Below are 21,072 nucleotides of genomic sequence, written 5' to 3' on the forward strand. Positions count from 1 at the left end.
TGATCCCTTCCAGCAGTGAACCTTAACACCCTGCATCCAGCCTCCACTTGTTCATGCCTCGTTTACCTCCATCTGCTTTTTCTGTAGAGCATCTACAGTTTATCTTGATAAATCTGGGTTAGTGGGAACTTGTAGGCCTGATGAAAGGTTGTGGGGACTGAATGAGTTACGATTGTTATCAATTACTTACTGTTTTATTGCTTTTATTCAGCATTAAAAATCTTACGGGGGTCTGGAACAAGTTCTGAGTAGTGAATCCCAGCATCTCAGAGCACCTTGTTCTATAACAGCTTACCCTTTGCTTGTTGACTCAGGTCACTCTTATATTTAAATAAATATTCTCAACGAATTGAACTAACAAGTTCAGATTTGCTTTGCTGCTCTCTTATTGCTTTCAGGAATGAAGTATCACCAGCAATGATGCTGAAGAAATGCATTATCTAAATAATATTCAATCTCTGCTTGCCAATTTAAGACAGCTGCTGAAGAGGTCTAGGATCCTAGGCAAATGCAAGTGTTTCTCTGGAGTAAATCCCTGTGTTCTGCCTGCCCCTGCAAGTGTTTGGCACTGGTGGTTCTTCTGAACTCCTTTAGTAAAAATTTTAGTTCCTTTTTTCCCTGATAAATGTGATGCAAGCTTTCAGAAAAGAGGGTAAGCAAAGTCTGAGTTGCCAGGTTTTCTCCCTTTTCCATGAGAAGTACAGTGAAATCTCAGTCACAAGGGGTTTTTTACAGAAAAGAAAACAAATAGAAAACCTTGCAATGAGTAATTTCCAAACAAGTGCTTTCTTCTTCAGCAGCAGCTCTTTAAAGTAGAGCACACAGAGTATATTTAGATGTGAAAGGAAAGATTGTGGTGGGGGAAAGACATTTTTTGAGTGTTGTTGAGAGACATTTTGAGATCACTTGGAGACTAGGAGTTTCGCTAGAGGAAGCTGCCCTCGTTGGGAGGGGATCAGAAGCCCTGCAAACCTGAGCTGTTTGCAATGCCCCTGCAAGGCCTGGAAATGCATGTCCTCCCTCCTGGCTGTCCCCCAGGCCGTAGTTTTGCTTGAGCTGGTCTTGTTCTTCCATAAACCTAGGTAATATGGCTAACTGTTTGGTTTGTACAGCCTCACCAGATCCCTTAGTTCTGCTTTTTGGTGATTTCCTTCCTTCTGAATGCTCCAGCAGACACTGTGCAAATGATCAGGCACTGCCCAGAATATTTGATAGAAGAAATGCAAGGGATAGGTGCTGGAGCTCAATGCAGCTTCAACCAAGGACATCAAGACACATTTCTTTCCTTGCAAGGAGTGCTGAAAGCTTTTGCATTTTCAGACCTTTTTTGACCACTGTTTATATTGCAAAACTCCTCTGTTTGCCCCTACCTTTCTGGGGAGACAAATTTGCAAGGGATAGTACATTTCAGCTGCTTTACCCTTGATGTTTTGTTGCAGCTTGAGGGATGTTAACCAGCGTTTCCAATGTATTTAATGCTGAATAGTGTTCTCCAGCTTTAGTGGCAGGATCCAGAGTTCTTTGTGAATTATATTTAGCGCTGATGGAGGCTGCATTGTCAGCTGTGTATTGTTGCCTGGTTAAAAATGGCACCATTCAAATCTAAACAAAATGCTGCTGGGAAAGAATAATCTTCCTTTCGTAAATATTTTAATGTGTTTTGACTTGGAAACATCCTTTGAGCTGTGGCCAGGGGGCAAATCAGTGTTGCAGCCCCCTGTTCGAAGCACTGGTGTGCAGATGTGCTGGTGCTGTGGGGCTCAGAGGGGCTCGGTGCTTGTGTGCCCCAATGCTGCCAAAGCAAACGTCTGAGGTGCTGCCGGTGTGAGGTGGGATGTTTGGTACGGCTGCACAAACTGCTGTTTGTGGAGCTGGTGGTTCTCCCAACCTTCCCTCCAACCTGCTGTTGAAGACATTGGGTTTGGAGCTACAGCTTTCCCGTTGCGGCTCCTTCCTCGTAGTTCAGGTTGCTAGTACTGTATTTTTGGGAGCTCTGCATGCTGTAAGAAATTGTACTTTGGAGTGCTAAATGGTTCTCCTGTTTGAGGCATTAAGAGAATCATGCAAAAAAAAAAAGTTTCTAATTCAGGTAGTGAATTCTGGTATTTCTTTGGCCATCATCCTATTCATCTTTGGAGTCAGGGAAGGAAGAAGCTGGCATTAAACATGGGGCAAGTAAAGGAAGAGCGTAGATTATTTGCTCTGCGAGGTATTGGGGTGTCTGGCTGCTCATGCTGAACTGGAAGAAGGCTGGATTGGCCAGCTTCAACAGACTTGCTGCAACGAGAACAGTATTGGGATCTGTAAAGTGTTTTTCTAGTCTGAAAGCAAGCCTGTCAGTGAGATGCTTTGCATATTTGATTGCTGTGCTGGCTGATACCAAACGTACCATCCAAGTTCACAAATGTTTTTCGCTGCTGCCTGCTCTGCCTCTACCCTTATAGGACATTTTGAGTTCTCAGTAAAAAAGCAAACGGCCATTTGGGCTCTAAATTATACCTATGTTGTTCTCCCGTCTTGTTTGTTTCAGGCCATGTTGCAAACTTTGCAAACAAAACCATGTTCATCTGACACTTGATGCAACTGGTTTGGATCAAGGTTACAGAATCAACACTCTGTTTGGAATGGGTCACCTACCCTGGCTTTGCTGCTTTGGGTCCAGATGGCTCAGCAATGGAAAAGCAAGCTTATAAAATAAATTTTAAAAACCCATCCCCCAAACCAAAACTGTTTTAAAAAAACACAAACAAACCTCCTACAACAGTTTTCATTAAGTCTGTTTATTCAGAGTGGTGTAAGGTGGTTATCTTTCAGCAAAGCACCAAGTCTTAAGAATTACATGCCATCGGGATCTTGGCTTTGACTGGGAGTGCTATGTGTCCAACTGTTGCTCATGAACGGGGCAGCATTTGGGGATGGCTGAGCGAAAAGTAATTTGATGTGCCTCATGGTGTGAGCCTGTCTGGTCTCAGGAGTGACAGGCTGTCCAGCTCGCCTCTGCGTCAGAAGGTGTCATGGGAGCTATTCATAGTGGAGAGAAATAAGGTAGAGAGACAGCAAATTGTTCATGCCCTGAGAGCAAGCTTGGATTTGGGTACGCCAAGAAGCCATCTGTTTTCCCTTGCTTGCTTTCATAGCTGGAAGCTTCCTAGACCTGATTTCTCATGATGAAGAGATCACAGTGGTGGGTAACCCAAGCAGAACTGAGCGCTTCATTACAGTCTCTTCTGACATGGGCCTAAAGTCAAGGTATATTTTTTTTCCTCTTGATGGGGGGCCTTTAATGGCTGATTTACAGACAAAGGGAGAAGATCAAGTTGATATTTCAGGCTGAGCTGTGGCCTCTGGTGATTTGCAGGCCTTAGGGACTGTGTGTGCTGTGGCTGGCATGGCAGCAAGCACTCGCTGTGGGCTGTTAGGCAGCAGGAACGAAAAGCAGAATAGCACCCAGGTTTTTGAAAGCAGTTGAGTGCAAGAGTGCTTGGACACCTGTGCTTTTTACTAGCAGAAAGAAAACCCTGAATACTGAAACAGCCTGCCTGGCTGGTACAGGACCTTCCTCTGAATCTGCCCTGCTCAGACATGTGCCAGCTCCTCACCACTGACTGCATACGGGCTTGAGAAGGGGCAGGGGAGCTACTGGGGAATGGGCTGTTTGGAGAATGGGTTCTTGCCACAGGAGCAAAGGAGGATTTGCCATCAGGCTGCTCTGGAGGGGAGTGAGGAGGAACAAGCGGGCTCTTGGGGAAGCGGGTCTCATTTTTTGCATGGTTGCGGCGAACTGTGACGTGGCTGTGGAGACGTTGCAGCTCCCAAGCTGATGCAGCCTGTAACAGTGGTGCCCGTAGCAGAGCTCGGTGCTGTGGCTGTGTGTGCTGGAAGGCTGGGTGCTGGCTTTGTTCCTGCAGCCAGCTGCAGCAGTCAGCCTGGCAGCGGGATGCTGGTACAAATGGTGGTGAAGACCTGCTGCTCCCTCATCCCCCTCCCTGGCATGTGCTACTTCACTAAATTAATTACTACTAAATTAATACAACAAATATCAGATGTGTTTGTGTCATCTGTAATATAGAAAATGTAATCCTGATGGTCTCTCCATTGCCTTAACCATAAATCAGCTTTTCGTTATTTTCTGACTTTAGTCTTTAAAGCTAATAAAGCATATTCCTATTGCCTCAAAACTTTAAAAACATTGGTTAGACCTAATTCACAAGTGTAATTTGCTTTTTCATTGTTGCTCACTGGTGTTAGGACACTGTGCAGTCCTGGCATTCTGGATGCTGGGTTTGAAAGAGGCAAGCCAGTAGAGGTGTATTTAACTGGACTTGTGCTGCCCGTACTTGGCTTTTCCAGCAGCATGGTGTGAACACATAGCTCAGTTTGTCTAACTCCTTTGCGCTCCATTGCCTGCCTGAGAAACAAACCTAATCTCTGCTCTGTGTTTTTTCCCCTTCAAGTTTGTCTGTAATGGGCTTTGAAACCATCAAAATGAAGAGTCAGAAGCCAAATGCATAGCAGTGTTGCAAGAACTGGGATTTCAACTGAGATCAACAGATGTGTAGAGAGCTGCTTCTGCTCTTGCCGAAATGACATCTTGGAGAGCAACCTGCTGTTTCTGGGTAGTGCAGTTCAGACTGTGTACCTGGGGTCGAGCAGCTGGTGACTGACAGGCCGATTTCCTGCGGTGTGACCTGGAATACACCAGGTCTTGGCCAGGTATCCAGAACATGGTGTGACACAACTGCCAGCTTGCACAAGAAGCTCTGCTTGGCTACCTGTAGAGTATGTGCAGCTGTGGAGATTCAGCTTTAACCCTGTGGGTTTCACTAGCATCGCTGTGTCTCAGTAGTGCACTTTTCTTTCCAGACTACTGAGGCACTAAGAAATGAGAAGTGTCAATGGAATATGTAAACTCTGTTTTGTGAGCCAGAGCTGTTTGGCTTGCAGGGATCCTGATCCCTTTCTGCCTTGGGTGAGTCCCCTAGAGCCAACCAACAGTGTCTTGTCCCACCGAAGGAGGGCATCTCTCAGCATTTTCCAGCTGATATATTGGACTGGAGTATCTAAACTCAGATGTACTTTAATCCTTGGGTCATAATGATTTCATGCTGCTCCTCAAATAACAAATCTGCCCATGCAGAATTCTAGCATCTTTTAAAAATTATGCGAGTCTGCAAAATTCAGACATCTCTCACCCCTTTTGCATGCTTAGTTTGGAGCAGGTGTATTTGTAATATATTTTAAGTGAGCAGACCAGTATTTCAACTGTAAGAGGGTAGTGCCTGGCTGTGCATGTGTGTCCTTGTGAGGTCCTGGGTAAAGCCTGTTGCATAAAATAAGCTGCCATCCTCTTACCTGTGTGAACAGGACCTGCTTGCTACAGCATTTCTTTGGATCTTAACCTCTAGAATCTTAACAGCTTAATTTCTCTGTATTAATGCGGGAAGAGAATTTCAAGATCCTTGAGAACAAGAACAATGAAAATACTTTATCTGCAATTGTTTCCTGGCTTCTTAAAGCTTACTTGAATGGGTCTGTAGCCAGAACAGCTGGCTGAAGGTTGCTGTTTCGCTTGGTGGTGTGAATAAAGGAGAAGCCAGCAGAGGCCAATACAGGACTATTATGTTTCTTTTCAAGTTACTCAGGTTATGTTTTTGTCATAGACAGAAATTGGGGTGCTTGACCTCTGCTGCCTCATTTAATTTCTTTGTGCCTTGGAGTTTACCTGAGAATGGGACTGAGAACACATAATTTTGAGGGAAATAGCTCATAAGCTTTGGAAAATGAGGAAGCACTCATCCTGGGGCTTCCACCACCGCTGCCCTTGCCTGGAGGCCCATGTGTTGTCCCTTTCTCCCTGGGCATGTGCAAAGCAGGCGTAAGGAACCGCTTGTGCAGTTGGCTGGTTGTGCGCTGCGTGTGTTCATGCCTTACTCCAGCAGCTGTCTCTGAAACGCTGTGCAGGGCTCCTGGCTCTGGTCGCTCCTACACAGCTGTCCCTCTAGTTATGTGCAAAACCGTTCTGGTTGTCTGGGCAAGTGTGGGTGTAGGCGGGTGTCTCCCTCCACTTCTCCTTCAAGTGGCTCGCAGTTTATTTTGGGACTGACTTGGGTGTAAAGCGTCAGCTCGGAGCAAAAACACTTGAGGTTGAAAGCATCGGGGTAGGAGGCTGCTTGCTGTCCTAAAACGCCAAAATAACTTGGGGCAGGTGAAACCATCCAGTGACCAAATGGAAACCAATTCCTTCATTATAGCCATTGACCGGTTGAGATTTACAATCTCCAAGGAGAGCTCTCCTGACATGAAACGTTTTCTCTAGGAACATCTTCACAGGTTTTAACCTGGACAAGGGGTGTCTGTGTAGTGAGCTAGAGCCTTCCTGCCCCAGCTCCTGTCTTGCACTCAAAGTCCCCTATAGCTGTGGATGCATCTGTTATTATTCTTGACTTCTATGGGGCTTAATTAAAATACAGGTCTTTAATTTTTAATTTTTCCTTCCTGTTGATTCGACCGTCTCTGTGTGAGCGAGGCCTCAGTGCAATTACTGTGCTCCCTGTGGAGAAACAGACATTTAATTCAGTGAGGCAGGCTCTTTCTTGGAGGGGGTTTATTTTCCTGATCTTCCTGCTCAGAGGGTTGCAATAGCAAAACATCTAGTGAGTAAAGAATGCGACACTCTATTTGATTGTCCTGGGCACGTTTGCTGGATCTTGGTTTACCAAGATGTTATGTTCTTTGCAGATAGCTGCCTCCCTGAGCACAGAGCTCATGATGAAGTTATTCAGCACAACTTGCACTAGCAGGGTGAGTCAAAACCATTGGGTCAGGTCCAGGTTTCCTCTTTAAAACTGTGTTCTTGCAGCAGCGACGTAAAAAGATGAAGAGTTGTTTCCTTGTGGAATGCATTAAGCTGTTTCATGATTTAACCTGAGAATGGGGTCAGGCAAGTACCTTGTGCCTCCTCGCCGTGGGGGGACGTTTGTGACTGCAGGGGACACAGCTCCTCAGCAGGCACTGCCCACTGCTGTGCGGGACCCAGCTGGGCTCCTAGCAGGGAGATCCACTGTGAACCTTCAAAAAAAGGTGGAAATCTTGCCTCTCAGATTTCCATTGTCCTTATTTAACACTGTTTTAGCTTAGTGCTTGTGCTAACTTAACTTCCCATGTGCAACCATAGGCCACTGCTGAAACAAACTTGTAAAGAAAGGGTTTGTCTGCACCTCTTGTGTTGCAGTCCCAAGCTTTTTATAAACCACTCAAAATACTTCAGACTTGGTTCCAGACTTGGGGCTTCCTCAGTTCCCCTTGTATGTGTGTGCTAGGTTATTTTCCCAGTGTTCTCAGAGACTGTGTATGTACATATTAGAAACTTCCAAATGTTGTATTGTTCTTTTTTCAGATCTTTCCAGGTCCACCTGTGTCTGTCCTGTTTTTCTTACCAATGTTTAATCTTCACAAGCTCATTGATAGAAATGTTTTGTGAGACCAGTCCCCTTCCTGATCCCTGAGACTTAACAGAGTACAGCAAAATGTTGGCAGAAGATAAGTGCATGGAAGGAGGTGCCACTGTTATCAGAGGTGGTTATGGCAGAAAAATCCTTGCAGTACCTGCGGCTGTGAGTGGTTCAGGGTCCTTGTGCTGGTGGCAGAGGCGACACGCTGGCTCTGGATGCAGTGACACAGTTGGAATATGCCTTTTCATGATTATTTGAGTAAGGTATGGCCTCTTTCTGCCACATATTCTGAAGGTAGCTTTGATTTGTAAGCTGCAAACTTAGGCTGAAGACCTGGAACAATAAGCATGTTGAGGGTAAGAGTGATTTGGTGGGATTTAAACTCTGATTTTTATTTCCCCCCTCTGATGGAGATTATAAACATTTCAGTGTTTTTTGTGTGAAGTGCCTTTTAGTACCAGCAGCCCAGCAATGGCGGATAAAGAAAGCAGATGTGTCCTGCGTCTTTTTTAACTGGTTTTGTTTTTCTGATCACTGTAAGGGAGGTTTTTAATTTTTTTTTATTTTTTTTTTCCTAGCAGCAAGTGCTCCACAGGGCTTGATCAAAGCTCATAAATGATGAATTGAAGGAATGCCTGGCTGAGAACAGAACGCCCTCCTTGTGCTTGGCTGTGTGCGCTGAGAACACCATTGTTTCATCCCATACCTTTTTCATCCTCGAGCTGGGGCCGGAGAGAAAAGCCCTTTGTTCCCTGCATGTCAGCCGACACAATGCCAGTGTGTTGTCCTACCTCTGTTCTCAGCACCTGACCGGCCTGAGATCTATGGGTTTTGGCAAGCCCAGCACAATTGTCCTCCAGCTACAGCATTACAAAGAAAACAAATGGCAAAGGAAAGAGTCTTTGGTTCTCTCTTTCCCTTGTTTTTCAGGGGGCCGATGGCAGGAACCAGTGCTTGGCAAATGAGCAGGGAGAGCAGAGAACATGTGCTGGGGTGGAGAAGGGGCTGGTGAGGGCAGGTTTGGAGAACTGCTGTGAATGAAGACTGTAAGACTTAAGACTGGTCCTAGCCCTGTGTGAGAGGGCAGAGCTCAGGCAGAACCAGAAGCATTTTGAGATAAGGCAGCAGTTGCTTCAACGTCTGCCACTGCTCCTGTTGGGAAGAGCCTTTACGCACATCTCTACTGCAGTTTTGCACCCAGGCTGATCGTGTCCACCTTCAGGCATTGCAGCAAAGCAATGTTTCAGCTTCCCAATGTGGTGGAGAACATGGTGGAAGTGCAAGTCACTATTGCAGTGGAGACTTGTTCCTGGCACCAGCGTGGAGTCCTATAGGTCAAGTGCAGGCCCCAGTCAGTGGCACTTGGGCTGCTGCTGCCTGGGCATGCACCAAAATCCAGTGTCAGCTCCTCTTCCCTTCCTGTCTGCTGCTTCCTCTGGCTTTTGCTTTCCTCAAGCTGAGCTGTCTTTGCTTCAGGTTTATCTTTCCCTGAAGCTTGTTTCTAGGCCTGCCTTCTTAATTACACCAGCTGGTGGTAACTTCTGTGGAATTGTGACAACGCCAATACTGTGGTCCCATTACCTCAGAGCCTTAACTGCACCTAGTCCAAACTTCACCCCCTCCCAAGCTCCCCGAGCTGGAAGACAGAAGTGTAAACAGCTTTAACCAGAACAATGTAGCATTGCCTGGGTAAAGAATGTGATTTACTTGTGTATGTGTGGCATGTGAACGCCAGGGCCAGAGGGCACAGCTTCAGTCCTCTTGTTTTTTTTTTCCCCTTTCCCTTTAGAGACGCCTGAGCCACTTGCTGGCACTTTTGTTTGGGGGTGAGGAGGAGAATGTGTGGGTTGACCAGAGGAGGTGGGAGTGAGATCTTTGCAAGCCAAGAGTTTGAAACTGAAAAAGCCAACAATCTAGGAAAGCTTCATAAACGAGTTTAAAATTAGACTGACCCAGTGCTTTTATATTGCTGGAATTTAATTCCTCTGACCCTAAAGCTTTTTGGTCTGACTCAGAGCAAGAGTTCCCAGGCTGTGGCCAGTGGAATTCTGTGCTGTGAGATGCTCTAATCTGGCCATGGGTCTGTATCAAACAAAGTGTCCCTCCTGTCCACCTCCTTCTATTTGTGAGAGGTTGGAGAAATTCAGTCTGAAAAGCCAGGGAAACCTCATGCATTTCTGCTGTCTTTGTGTCTGTATCAGTGTGTGGCTTGTGTCTGGAGCCTGTTCACCCTCAGACTGAGATTGTGCTGCTGTTCAGAGCTTTTCTTTTTTCAGACATGATTGTAACTGTTTCTCTTCTGTTCCTGTTTGCAGGTTGTGCAGCTTGACCTTAAAGAAACTGGTAGTCTTAAAAGAATTGGATAAGGAGCTTATTTCTGGGGTCATTGCGGTCAAAATGCAGGTAATTGCTGCTCAGTTTTAAGAATGAAATGTGGTGTTTGGCTGAAAATACTGACAGATGCCTAAACTGAGCTTTGCCTTCATGTGAGGGTCTGTGGCAGCCACAGGCTTCTTCTCAAGCAAATCAGGGCATTCTGGATGTGTGGAGAGTCTCTTCTGATCCTTCCCCCATGTTCCTACTGCATTTCACTGTTGTAAGCAAAGAATCTTTTTTGTGGAGGGCTCAGCATGAGCTTAGCTGCATGTAAAAATCCTCTTTACAGATCATATGCTGTCACTTCTTCTCCCTGAGTTGTCACTAAATCCGAGCCTTGTTCTCCATCTAACATGCTTTCAGCTCACTTTGGGGCAGAACATCTTGGTAACTTGGTCCTGGTTTGAGGGGTCTGAAGTCTGGGCTTCCCTCTGCTGATGAGCAGCTCTGCTATTGAGTCCAAGTCATTTCATAGTCGGGTGCTTGTCAGTGGATTTGTAGGGTGCCTGTATGTTTTTAATGTATTTCCATAAAATACAGCTGCCATCCTAGGTAAATAACCCACTTTATAGCGTAGGTTGTGCCATTTAATTAGGTGCCTACATGTAGGTCACACTGCCTGGAGGCAGGCGAGGATAGAAGGGGACTCAGTTCCACAGCGCGTCACAGCATCAATTCAGCTCACATGATCCCACTGCCGCAAATGCTGAAGTACTTAATGAGTAGAAACCTGGCAGACCTATAAGTAGAAAAATACCATTAACCATGCTGAAAAGCAGCTTTTCAAATAAAGAATGAGGCAAACCCCTGCAGAGAGCTGGTTGTGTCAAGGCACACAAAATCTGGCTTGGGAGGTGAAATCATGAAGGCTCTATGGTGCAAAAACTTACAGCTGAAGATTTAACTGGCATCTCTCATCTCCATGAGCAGTCCAGCTGGGGTTAAAATGTGTTGTTCTATGTTGGAGGGGGTTCATGCACCCACAGCAGGGAACAGAAAGGCAGAGAATCATTTCACACACCTGGATTTATAGGAATCTCAGAAGAAACACAGCTGTAGGTTCCCAGGCGGTCAGATATTGCTTATCAGGCCTGAAAGCTTTTCATGTATCTGTGTTCCTAGATGGTGGATGCAGCACTGTAAGGGCCTGAGGCTTGTCAGTGAATGATCTACGCCCAGAGCATGTCAAACTTGGGTTGGAGAATTCACTTGCCTTTATTAGACCAAACCCTTATTTTTGTGTCCAGGTTACTACTGACCGCTGACACTTTTTGTAGGTGAAAGCTTGCTTCAGACCTGCAAGCCCAAAGGGAGCTTTAAGACGTGGGACTTCATCTATTTTGGGTACATGTTGTGATCTGCCTTGCTACAGCAATTCAGATGTTGGAACCTGAGCAGTTCTCTGCAGTCCTCTCTACGCCAGGGCAGATCCCTGAAGAGCTGGAAGGCAGAAGGACTTGCCCTGTTGGGGATCCTTGTCTGCCACACCACAAGCTGCAGCTTGCATCCTCAGGCCATCCTTATGTTGCCCTTGATCTGTCTGTACAGGTGACCTAGAGGTGACAGTTGCTGGAATTACCACTGTCCCAAAGAGTGCTTCTCTTCGAGTGTCCCTCATGTTTGATCAGCACCCATATTTCTTTGCAATGTGCTATGTAATGGTGGGTCAGTAGCACTATAGCTGTCTCAGATACAGGCAGGTTTGAAGCCCTGTTACTAAAAGTCCCTTTACAGCTTGCAGGTTATGATAATGATGCTGACAAGCCCTTTCAGGGACACTTTATTTGCCAGCACTTAGGTTCCTGACGTGGCTATTGTTTGAAGCTGGTGATACTGGATCACCAAATGTATGATCCCTGTCAAATGACTCAGTGCCTTTATGTGGGGAATCGCAAGAGAGAGGTGTCAGGCCCTGGAGCCCTTCCAGAGGGGATGACTGAATTCAAGACCTAATGAGAGCATCTTTCCTGCATTTCCCATCACTCCTTGCAGCCTCCTCAACAGTGATGTTCAAAGAGTTGTCAACTTTATTTCCCAAGTTGTTGCTCTGTTTACCTGCTGCGGTCTTTTAAAAGCAGCTATTTTTGGTCTGTCATTAGATTTTGAGTTGCGTAACAAGTAAATCAAGATTGCTGCTGTTAGGAGCTTTGCACCAATGGAACAGATGCCGCTGTTGCCAGCAGCGAGGCGAGCTGTGCTGTGCGTGCACGTGCTGCTGTTCCTGGGGGAAGCCCTTGGGTTTCTCACCCTGTTCTGCTGTCTGTCTGCTGATGCGCTGGAGCTCAGACACCTTGACGGTTCCACAGAAGAGCTGAGGCACCTCTGCAAATGACAGCGTTCGCTCTGGCTGCTGGAGCAATGTGTTTGGGGATGTAAACAAGCCTCTGCTTCTTTCTCATCTCGGGATGCTATTTTGAGGCTGATATGAGCAGACCGGATCTTCCTTTGGATGTAGCTGGGAGGTGTTTATCCCAATCCCCGCCCCCCCCAGTCTGTCTCTGATTTCCCAGATGCTGCCTTTTTGAGAGCTACAGTTCTGTGCTTCTGGGAGATCAGCCCGTCTGGACAAAGCCAGATCTGCAGCCTCAGCAGAACATTGAGCCAGGGATCTCTGAAACTTGCTACTGTGTTTGAACAGTGCAGGGAGATTTGCTAGGCAGCAGTTTGTTCTTTCCTACTAGTTTTCCCTGAAGCATCCCCTGAAATTAAATACTCACAGAGTAAATAGCCCAGTAACTCCGTTAGTGAACAGCAGCCCAAACACAGTGTTGATTGGGAGTTGCCCTGTAGCACTGTCAGGTCTGCAGACTCCACTGCGATGCGTAGTGTATTTTTTCTTTTATAACCCCAACTACATGCAATTGCTTAAACAAGTTGAAATCTCCACTTTCCCCAGGGAGGGGTATGTGCACAAAAAGGCCAGTCCATCATGGCTGACACTGGAGATATAAACATGACGCTGCACCCTCTGAACCCAGAAGATGATGAGCCTTGTACCTATTGGCTGAAGTGAAAATACAAGACTTGAACTTGAGGGGTGGGGGTTGACTCAGAGCTTTTGATGCTGGTGTTTGACAGAACAAAAGCTGCTTTGTTGCAGTTAGTGACAGTAAATATGCCCAAATCTTTATTGGCCAAATGTCTCACTTTCATCTCATTAATATTTCACAGAAGTGCAAGGTCAGACCCATCCGTTCACTTTCTCTATGGTAGTCCTTGATGATGTTTCCTGATTTCCAGCAGATAGGCCTGAGGTGGGATGCCAGGGCTGGCTTCTGGGAAACTCACCCCATGGGCTTTGTTTCTGTGCAGGGCTCCAAGCGCATCCTGCGCTCCCATGAGATTGTGTTGCCCCCGAGTGGACATGTGGAGACGGAGCTTGCGCTGACCTTCTCACTGCAGGTAAGGTGGGAATGTGGCCTTCAGATGTGTGTGCTTTCTGGACTCGCTGCTTTGAAGTGAGCAGAAGTGTGTTGTGGGTCTGAGGTGAAGATCCTTCTAGTGCTGCTAGAGATGCTTGTTCTTAAGGCAGTTCCAGCCCTTTCTGAAGAGTTATATGAGTTCTTTTGCTTGTCTCTGGGCAGTTAGCTGTAGAGAATTTGAGCAAAAATGGCCCAGATGCTTTCAGGATCTCAGGATGTGGAAGCCCACTAGGAAAGCTGCCATATAAACCCTTAGAATTATTACTGGGGCCAACCCTGCATCATGGAAGGCAGATCTGTAATTCTGACTTTTCTGGGAGGAACAGGCAAGTTAGACACTTGCCGCAATTTGCATGTCCTCAGTGCAACAACACAAATTTATCTGATTGACATTTGAGCATTGAGGGCCTGGAGCAGGGTGCTGATTTGCAGTGTTGTGGGACCTTCCTCCTTCATCCTGTCCTTGGAGCCCGGGAATATGAGGATTTTGCAGTCTGTCCTGTTCATATTATGGCTGTGAAAGGAACCAGAGCAGAGCAGGATGGATCCTGTTTGCCTTTTGTTGCCTTTCTTATCAATGGGCACCAGAGGGAGGCAGCCATGGGGGATGGCATGGATTATTAGGCTGATGAAAGGAGTGGAACAGGTGAATCTCTGATTTGGAGTTACTGAGAGATGCACCATTTGGGGAAGCTGGAGCAGTATGCAGACAGTTATTCCTGGCTCTAGAGCCATAGGAATTAGCTGGGAATTGGAGAAAATGTGTTTTATTTGTTCCGCTTTTCCTCAAAGCATGCTGCCCTGCTGCTGCCTCCTGAGCAGGGAAATAATGTAAATAAAGGCTGACCTCCTGCAAGCAGGAGGGAGGATCCTGCATGCATAGAGCAGAGCCAGATGGACACTCAGAAGCATTCATATCTGGTATATCTGTGTTTTGGGAACTGTTGGTTAGATCTTGAAGTCAAGAGCTTGATCAGGTAAGGAGAAAGGCTAAAGTGATGATGTGAAACAGACTGGTTGTTACTCTGAGACCTGTGCAGACTTGAAGCAGGTAAGATTTCATTGCAGACAGATGATAACCCTGCAGCTGCCCAGTCAGCTACACAGATGGCTGATGCCTCTGATTTTGTCCTGATGCAGCCCACAGACTGGGTTAACTGCAGCATTGCATCTCTTTTGTGAACAGAAATAACAAAGCCACGTGCCAGGAATACATATGCTTGGGTCCTGGGGCTGTAGCTTTCCCGTGCTTGGGAGCAGAGCTGTAAGATGAGCCAGGTCTCCCTCTGCCAGTCCTGTGTCAGCAAGGAACAAGTATTTCTGCAAGGCTTTTTGAAATTAACTGGGATTTTTTTATTTCCTGAGACTTGGAGCAATGCTGCAGCAGGGCACAGAGCATTGCCTTGAACTCTGTTTTCCCTGAAGGGTCTGGGAACTGAGCCAGAATAGGGCAGAAAAATGTATGTGACACTGAGCCTTTGGAAGAGGTGATCAAGATTAATGCAGAGATGTGCTGCTGGTCTCTGACTGCAGGAAGGATTGGTGGTCTCAGATGCAGTAGGACCTGGGAAGCCTTCCCAAAATGGCACAGCAGGGTTTTTATGACAACTTTTATTGTTTCTTAATTGGACAATAACTGGAAGCTACATCTAGCTAACAAATGCAGCAAAACCAGATATAGTCTGAATTTAGTGCCTGGGATATATTTGAGAGTGGTGATAGGCCGCAAAGTAAAAGCATGTGGATGTCACAGCACAAGAAGGTCTCAGTGTCTTGTAGCAGCCAGTATCTCCATGTCACCCTGTCAGCTCTTCAAACTGCATGCCTTGCTTTGTGCTAGCTGTCCGGATTTGCAGCCCCTTGTGTCTTTGTGGTCACAGCCTTCTCAGCTGCTTCTCCTGGGTGAAATTCTTGTCCTTTGCACAGGGTGTTTCTTTTCCAGAGTGAAGCTAGGAAGGTGACAGGGCAGGCTGGCATAACAGCGGGCAGCTGTCATGCCTGGCAGGCCTCTGCTCAGACAGAACGGAGGAGTTTCTTGCTGCTCTGTGGGGTAAGACTGGAGTTAGTGGTGTGTCTGATCCTGTTTTGTCTTACCAGCTAGGCTTAGACGAGCGATAGCCTTTCTGGTAGATGAGCTACCATTGCTCATACTGCTGGAGTGCCTGATTCTCCTGACTCTCCCTGGATTTCACAAGATCAAGTGAAATTCCCCAGATATTCCAAGCACAACATCACAGCTCTCCGGAGCACTTAATTCCTGCGTTTAGTCTAATAAACCTTTTCAGATGGAGGGGATTACACAACTGGGGCTTCAGAAAGAATGTCTTGCCCTGACTCTTGCTGTTTTAGTGTGTGTGATGACCCCTCTTCTCACCGCTTAGAGGTGCCTTGGGGTGCTGGGTGCTTCCTCTAAAATCTTGTTTTCAAACAGGCTGCCCTTCTGACATGTGCTATGACGCCAGGGGCAGGGAGATGGTAGATTTGAAGGCAAAAGGTGCCTGTGGCTTTTTAAGCCCCTCTTACCTCTTTCCGCTAACAACTTTCTTCTGTCCTTGTTTAGGGATGTTGCATGTCTGTAACGTCACGGGGTCCATTTGCGTCTGGATGCAGGTGTGTTTTGAGGTTGTCTTTTAATAACAGGGACTGTTGTTCCTCTCTTTTTCAGGGCTGCTTCCTTGTGCATTGCACAGTAAATCCTGCCCTTGCAGAGCAGTCAGTTAATTAGTATTCTGCTTGTTTGTGTGGCCAGTGCTCCCAGCTCTCTGTGTAGCAGTCAGGCTTGCTCTGGACTGCAAATTAATATCTTGGGGTTTCTGGTGGCACTCAGCATTTGTATTCATCAAGTGTTTTGATCGTCAGGAAGTTATTTTCATAATGTCCCAAGGGGGAGGAAAAAAAATGTAGGTCTTGCCTGTGAGAGAAGCATCCTTCACTTGGGAATGTCCTGTTTGAGATCCCTGTGATTAGGTTCTCCTGTCTGCTCTGTATTTTGTGTATTTGGAGCATGTGTCCCATTCACTTCTCTTCTCAGGATGAGACTGCTGTATCTTTTCTTGAAGATTGCTCTTCCATTACATGGCTGCTTCCTTCCACAGCCAGTGAGCTGGGCCCTGGGCACTGTCAGTGCTCTGGGCGGTGTAGTGGCAGAAAGCAGGACCTGCCTGCACTAGAGCACTGTGCACATGAGCAGGACAAGCTGAGACAGCAGGGTTAGCCCTGCTCTTTCTGTAATAGTCTCTGCTTGATTTCACAGCTTCTCTGTTGGGGAGTTGTTTGGAAGATACATAAACATACGTTATTTGCTTGTATGGAATATGTCTTGGAAGGGTTTGTCTTTGCAACATAGCCTGGCAGTAGGACAGGGTTTTTCTTGAGTCAATTACTCAAATTTCTGTTACTCAAAGTGGTTTTGACACTTGCAAGAGCTGTGTACCTGAAGGAGACAGTTGTCCTGGAGAGAATCATTGTGTAGCACGTAGGTCTCTGTGCTTCAGCAAAAGAGGCATCAGCAAACCCTTGGCCTCTTCTTAGCTGTGCCTTTCTTCACTTGCCTTTTAGGGTCCAGTAGGCTCTGAAACGTGTGCGGTAGAGGGTCAAACACTGAGAAGTGTCCTTGTGCTGGTGGGACGGCAGTGTCCTGCTGAGAGCACAGGGGTCCATGGCTGTCCCCGCTTGCTGTTTGTGCTCCCAGGCAGCACCTCGGGGGCTGCAGTTCTGGGCTGGTGGGGCAAGCATCTCCTGGAGACTGCTCATCCCTCTGGAACTGGGCTTGGGCTCAGCCTTTCCTAAACTGAACAGCTCCTCTGTGCCTCTGGCTTGTGTTTTCAGTGTGGGGAAACAAAAGCCCAGAGCTGAGCTGTTGATGATGGGTTTCTTGGGATAATGAAGTGTTGTCCACTGCGTTGGCTGTAGGCTCTTCTAAAAGCCACGGGGTTAATCCCTAGGAACTGAGTTTATTTGTGACGCGGGTAACTAATGTCAAGAGACACAAACTTTTCCATTGTGTTTCCAACTGCAGTACCCTCACTTCTTGAAGAGAGAAGGCAACAAGCTTCAGATCATGCTGCAGCGGCGGAAGCGGTACAAAAACCGAACCATTTTAGGCTACAAGACTCTGGCTGTGGGGTCCATCAACATGGCTGAGGTGAGCAGCATTTGACATGATCTGTTTGCAAAGGTGGGCATTCTATGTCCTCTTTAAACCCAGTATTGTCACTTTCCTCATTGAGAAGTACCTGGTGGAATTTTATATAGCTATCTTAACTGTAATCAGTATTCACCGGGCAATATTTTAAACAGATTTTACTACGGAGTAAAAATATTTGACATTTTCTGGGTAGCATCTTGAGAGCTAAAGCTTTCACAAGGCTAGCTTATTAACTTGTGAGGGTTTTGTTTTTTGTGTTTTTTTTAGAGTGTAGAACAAGACAGGGTCACTCGTGCAAGCCTTCCAACCCTATGAAATATTAAAGTTAAATCAAGGTTTACTGTGCTTCTCTGTGCCACTGTATAATAGTTCAGGATCAAATAGTTTCTCTCATTTTGCATGAAACATGCTTTGCAATTCTTATTTCATGGCTGTTGGTAATTTATGTGGAATTCTATTCATGAGAGGTAAATGATAAAATTTTCAGATTTACATCTGAAAATTAATGCCAGAATCAAGTATGGCTAAATTATTCACTAAGGCTTTCTGAATGGCTTAGCTCCATGCTTCATTATTTCATGCCCTGTTTAATCTCTGCGGTTTCTGTTTCTGAGAATTTAGAGATGGGCTTAGCAGTAGCAAGTTCAGCTTAATGCCAGTATTTTTCATCAGACTGCATTCTGTCAACAAATCACTTCCAGCTAAAATAAGCTAGTATTATGCTGTTGCGAGTCATTACTGTGTTAAATAACTCCTTATAAAGACCACTTCTTGTATGCAAAGTTCAGCTTCCCTTAGACATGCAGTAAATGGTAACTCCACATTTCAACTGGCCAAATTCTGGTTTGTGATGGTGTAGCTAACATTTTTCCTGTAGTGTGTTTGATTTGTTTAAGAACTAGAAATTAAATACTGCTGAAAGGCTGAAAACATGTGGGGCCCTTAATTAGACCAATCAGTGAACTTTTAAGTGTTGGGCATTTGCTGCTGCATGTGGTTTGTCTTTTGTCTTTTTGTAGTGTCAGCTGACTGAGGTCAGAAAGTCAAACATTTTCAAAGATTCGCTGTGCTAGGAAATAGCTGCTCTCCAGCTCATCTGGAATATTTCTGAAATCGAAGACTTCAGGAAAACAAATTTTACAAGCCCCCCTCACCTTTTGCAGTTTGTAGTATAATGACCCCTAAACAGCACTGACACATTCCATAAAATTAAAAAAATTCTCTTAGCTGCTGAAGCAAAGCAATGAGTTGGAATTGTGAGTCTGAGCCATTTCAGAGCAGGGAGGCCATATGTTCCCCATCAACTCAGGTCTTCATAAAGCCTTGTGAGGAGCTGACAGAGCAGCCTGGTGTGTGTTAGAAAACTGAGGTGCAGGCATGGGGAAGCGCTTTCTAACTCCTGCGGGGCAGGAGAAGGTAAGTCTGAGGTTCTGGGCAGAGCCCTGTGAGTGAGAATGGAGAAACCCACACTGAGATGTCCCTCTGTCTCCACCATTGTCTTGTTTTTCATGACCCACTGCTTCATTATCCTGGGCTGGCTGCCTCCTCTGAGATTCAGGTGCCAGCTCTCTGGACCAGCGATTTTTGCTTTAGGAAGCGCTTTGCATCTGTATCTCACCAAGAATTTTTGCCTTTACTGACTTGTCTGCTGGACTTTAACACAAAATTAAGTTCCTTAATTAGACGTTCATAGGGTTGGTAACTGGATAATGGAAATCAGGACTGTGCTGTGTAAACAAATACACAGTAATGAGGTAGCTGAGTATTGTGCTTCAAAGATAAGCTAATGTCAAGCTCAGAGGCTTTTTCTTTCCCTTCATCACTCCTACTAGTAGTCAAATAAAATCTCTACCAGCATAGTGTGTTGCCTGCAAGTGGCTCCTGCAGTTGCAGTGTGTTGGCTTGCTTTTGTACTTGGAAATGTAGAGTAACTCTATTAACATAAATAACTCTTGTAGTATGCAAATGATGCAAGTTTAAATACATTTATATGCAGATTTGTACTGCTTAATTTCCGTCTCAGGTCATGCAGCACCCAACAGAAGGTGGGCAGGTTCTGAGCCTTTTCAGCAACATCAAAGAGGCTGCAGTGAAGGTAGCAGAAATCTGGATCTTCTCCTTGTCAAGTCAGCCAATTGACCATGACGACAGCACTATGCAGCCCAGCCAGAAAATCAAGTCTACAGGTAAGAGTAGAACCACCTGCTCTGAGGACCAGTGTCTTCCTGACCTAGCTGGAATTAAATGCCACCTGGGCTTAGGTGCTTCCTGGGACAAATGAAAACTGGTTTACACAAGTTGCTGTGTCTATAACTGATTAATGCAAAGAAAACCGACTTTGCAAACCTGTTGCTGTGTAAGCAGGGAGTGTGACAGGAGTAAGGGATTGAATTGTCGAAGCTGCTCCTGTGTCTCACACCAGTCCTGAGCCATCCAGCAAGGGTTAGCTGTGTTCTTGGCAATGCTCTTCCACCATTACTGGTGGGTATGTTGAGAACCTGGAGCTTCTCACCTGGCTAACAGTGTTGTATTCAGGAGGTTCACATTTAAGCTATTTTTCCGAATTAGTTTTCCTTTGAATATTCTACAATAAATCTCATTAACTTAGATGAGACCCGCAAGCCCGCAACCTGTTTTGCTATGGACTGTGGCCTAGTTTAATGAGTATAAATCCATGGTTTTATGCAATATATAGGGAAGTAATTTGTTTTCTACTCGTGACAATCTTTTTGTGTGGTACCAGCCTTCTGCTCACTGCTAGAAGAGTGGCTGTTGAAGGTAGTGCATACAGTTGCTTGTGTGGTGTTGCCCAAGGCTGGGCAGCTTACCCAAGTGTCGTTTCAATAAAGGATTTAGGCTCTCCTGGCCTGTCTTACTTTGATTCTTTAAGCCAGTTATGCCCATGTTAGGGGGAAAAGTAATTTCCCATGTGCAGAAACCTCTTTACTTGCTGCTGTCTACCAAGTGGTTCTTGCCATGGCAAAAAGGGTGGTGTTTCAAGGAGCCGTATCTGTTTTCTGGTCCTTCCTTCCTATCACGAGATTTCTCCTTGTTCCGTACCTCCAGGCATTTCTCATCTCAGTGGTTCTAGCGCAGATAGAAGATAAACTGGCAGGCATCTCCTCGTGTGCCTCCTTTCTTGCTTTGTGGCTGTTAGATGGCAGTTTCTGCTCCTGAGATGACTGTCCCCTCACCTTAAAGGAATTTCACAGGATCTCTCCCCTCTTTCCTTCCCTTTCAGACAACTATTCCGAGGAAGAGTACGAGAGCTTCTCTTCTGAGCAGGAGGCCAGTGATGATGCCGTACAGGGCCAGGTACTGTTTAGGGCATGGCTTCTCCGTGTGAGAGCTTCAGTAGAGCATATACACTCTCAGCTCATGATTGAAACTAAAAGCCTATTTCTTTAGCTAAACCATGACAGTGCGAGACTGTCACCAAGTGTTTGTGCAGGGCCTTCTGCCACTGCAGCTAGTAACCCATTTATTCCACCATGCTGTAATTTCTCTTCATGTGTTTAGACTTGAGATTCCTTTAAACACTGAAACATTAGCATCTTTGTGTGTTTCTCTGCTTAATGGTCAAAGCATCAGTTGATTGCTTCTGTAATGCTGATTGGATTCAAAGAGCCCAGCTAGATCCCCAGCTGTAATTAAAGGGCCAGTGGGGTCTGAGTCA

At 45.9% G+C, this 21,072-nt stretch overlaps 1 protein-coding gene across 6 annotated transcripts in view; it reads left to right on the top strand.

The window, feature by feature from the left end:
• Window positions 1-21,072, top strand: part of PACS2 (phosphofurin acidic cluster sorting protein 2) — a 75,465-nt gene that overhangs the window by 15,393 nt on the left and 39,000 nt on the right. For all 6 annotated transcript variants that reach the window (XM_082054846.1, XM_082054851.1, XM_082054847.1 and 3 more), the window contains exons 2-6: window positions 9,767-9,854; window positions 13,140-13,229; window positions 17,268-17,393; window positions 19,420-19,582; window positions 20,638-20,711. In XM_082054846.1, the coding sequence (XP_081910972.1) occupies window positions 9,767-9,854; window positions 13,140-13,229; window positions 17,268-17,393; window positions 19,420-19,582; window positions 20,638-20,711 (541 nt within the window). The remainder of the gene's footprint in view (window positions 1-9,766; window positions 9,855-13,139; window positions 13,230-17,267; window positions 17,394-19,419; window positions 19,583-20,637; window positions 20,712-21,072) is intronic.

This window comes from Streptopelia decaocto (genome assembly GCF_964273445.1).
Source record: "Streptopelia decaocto genome assembly, chromosome: 5".
Lineage (NCBI taxonomy): Eukaryota > Metazoa > Chordata > Aves > Columbiformes > Columbidae > Streptopelia > Streptopelia decaocto.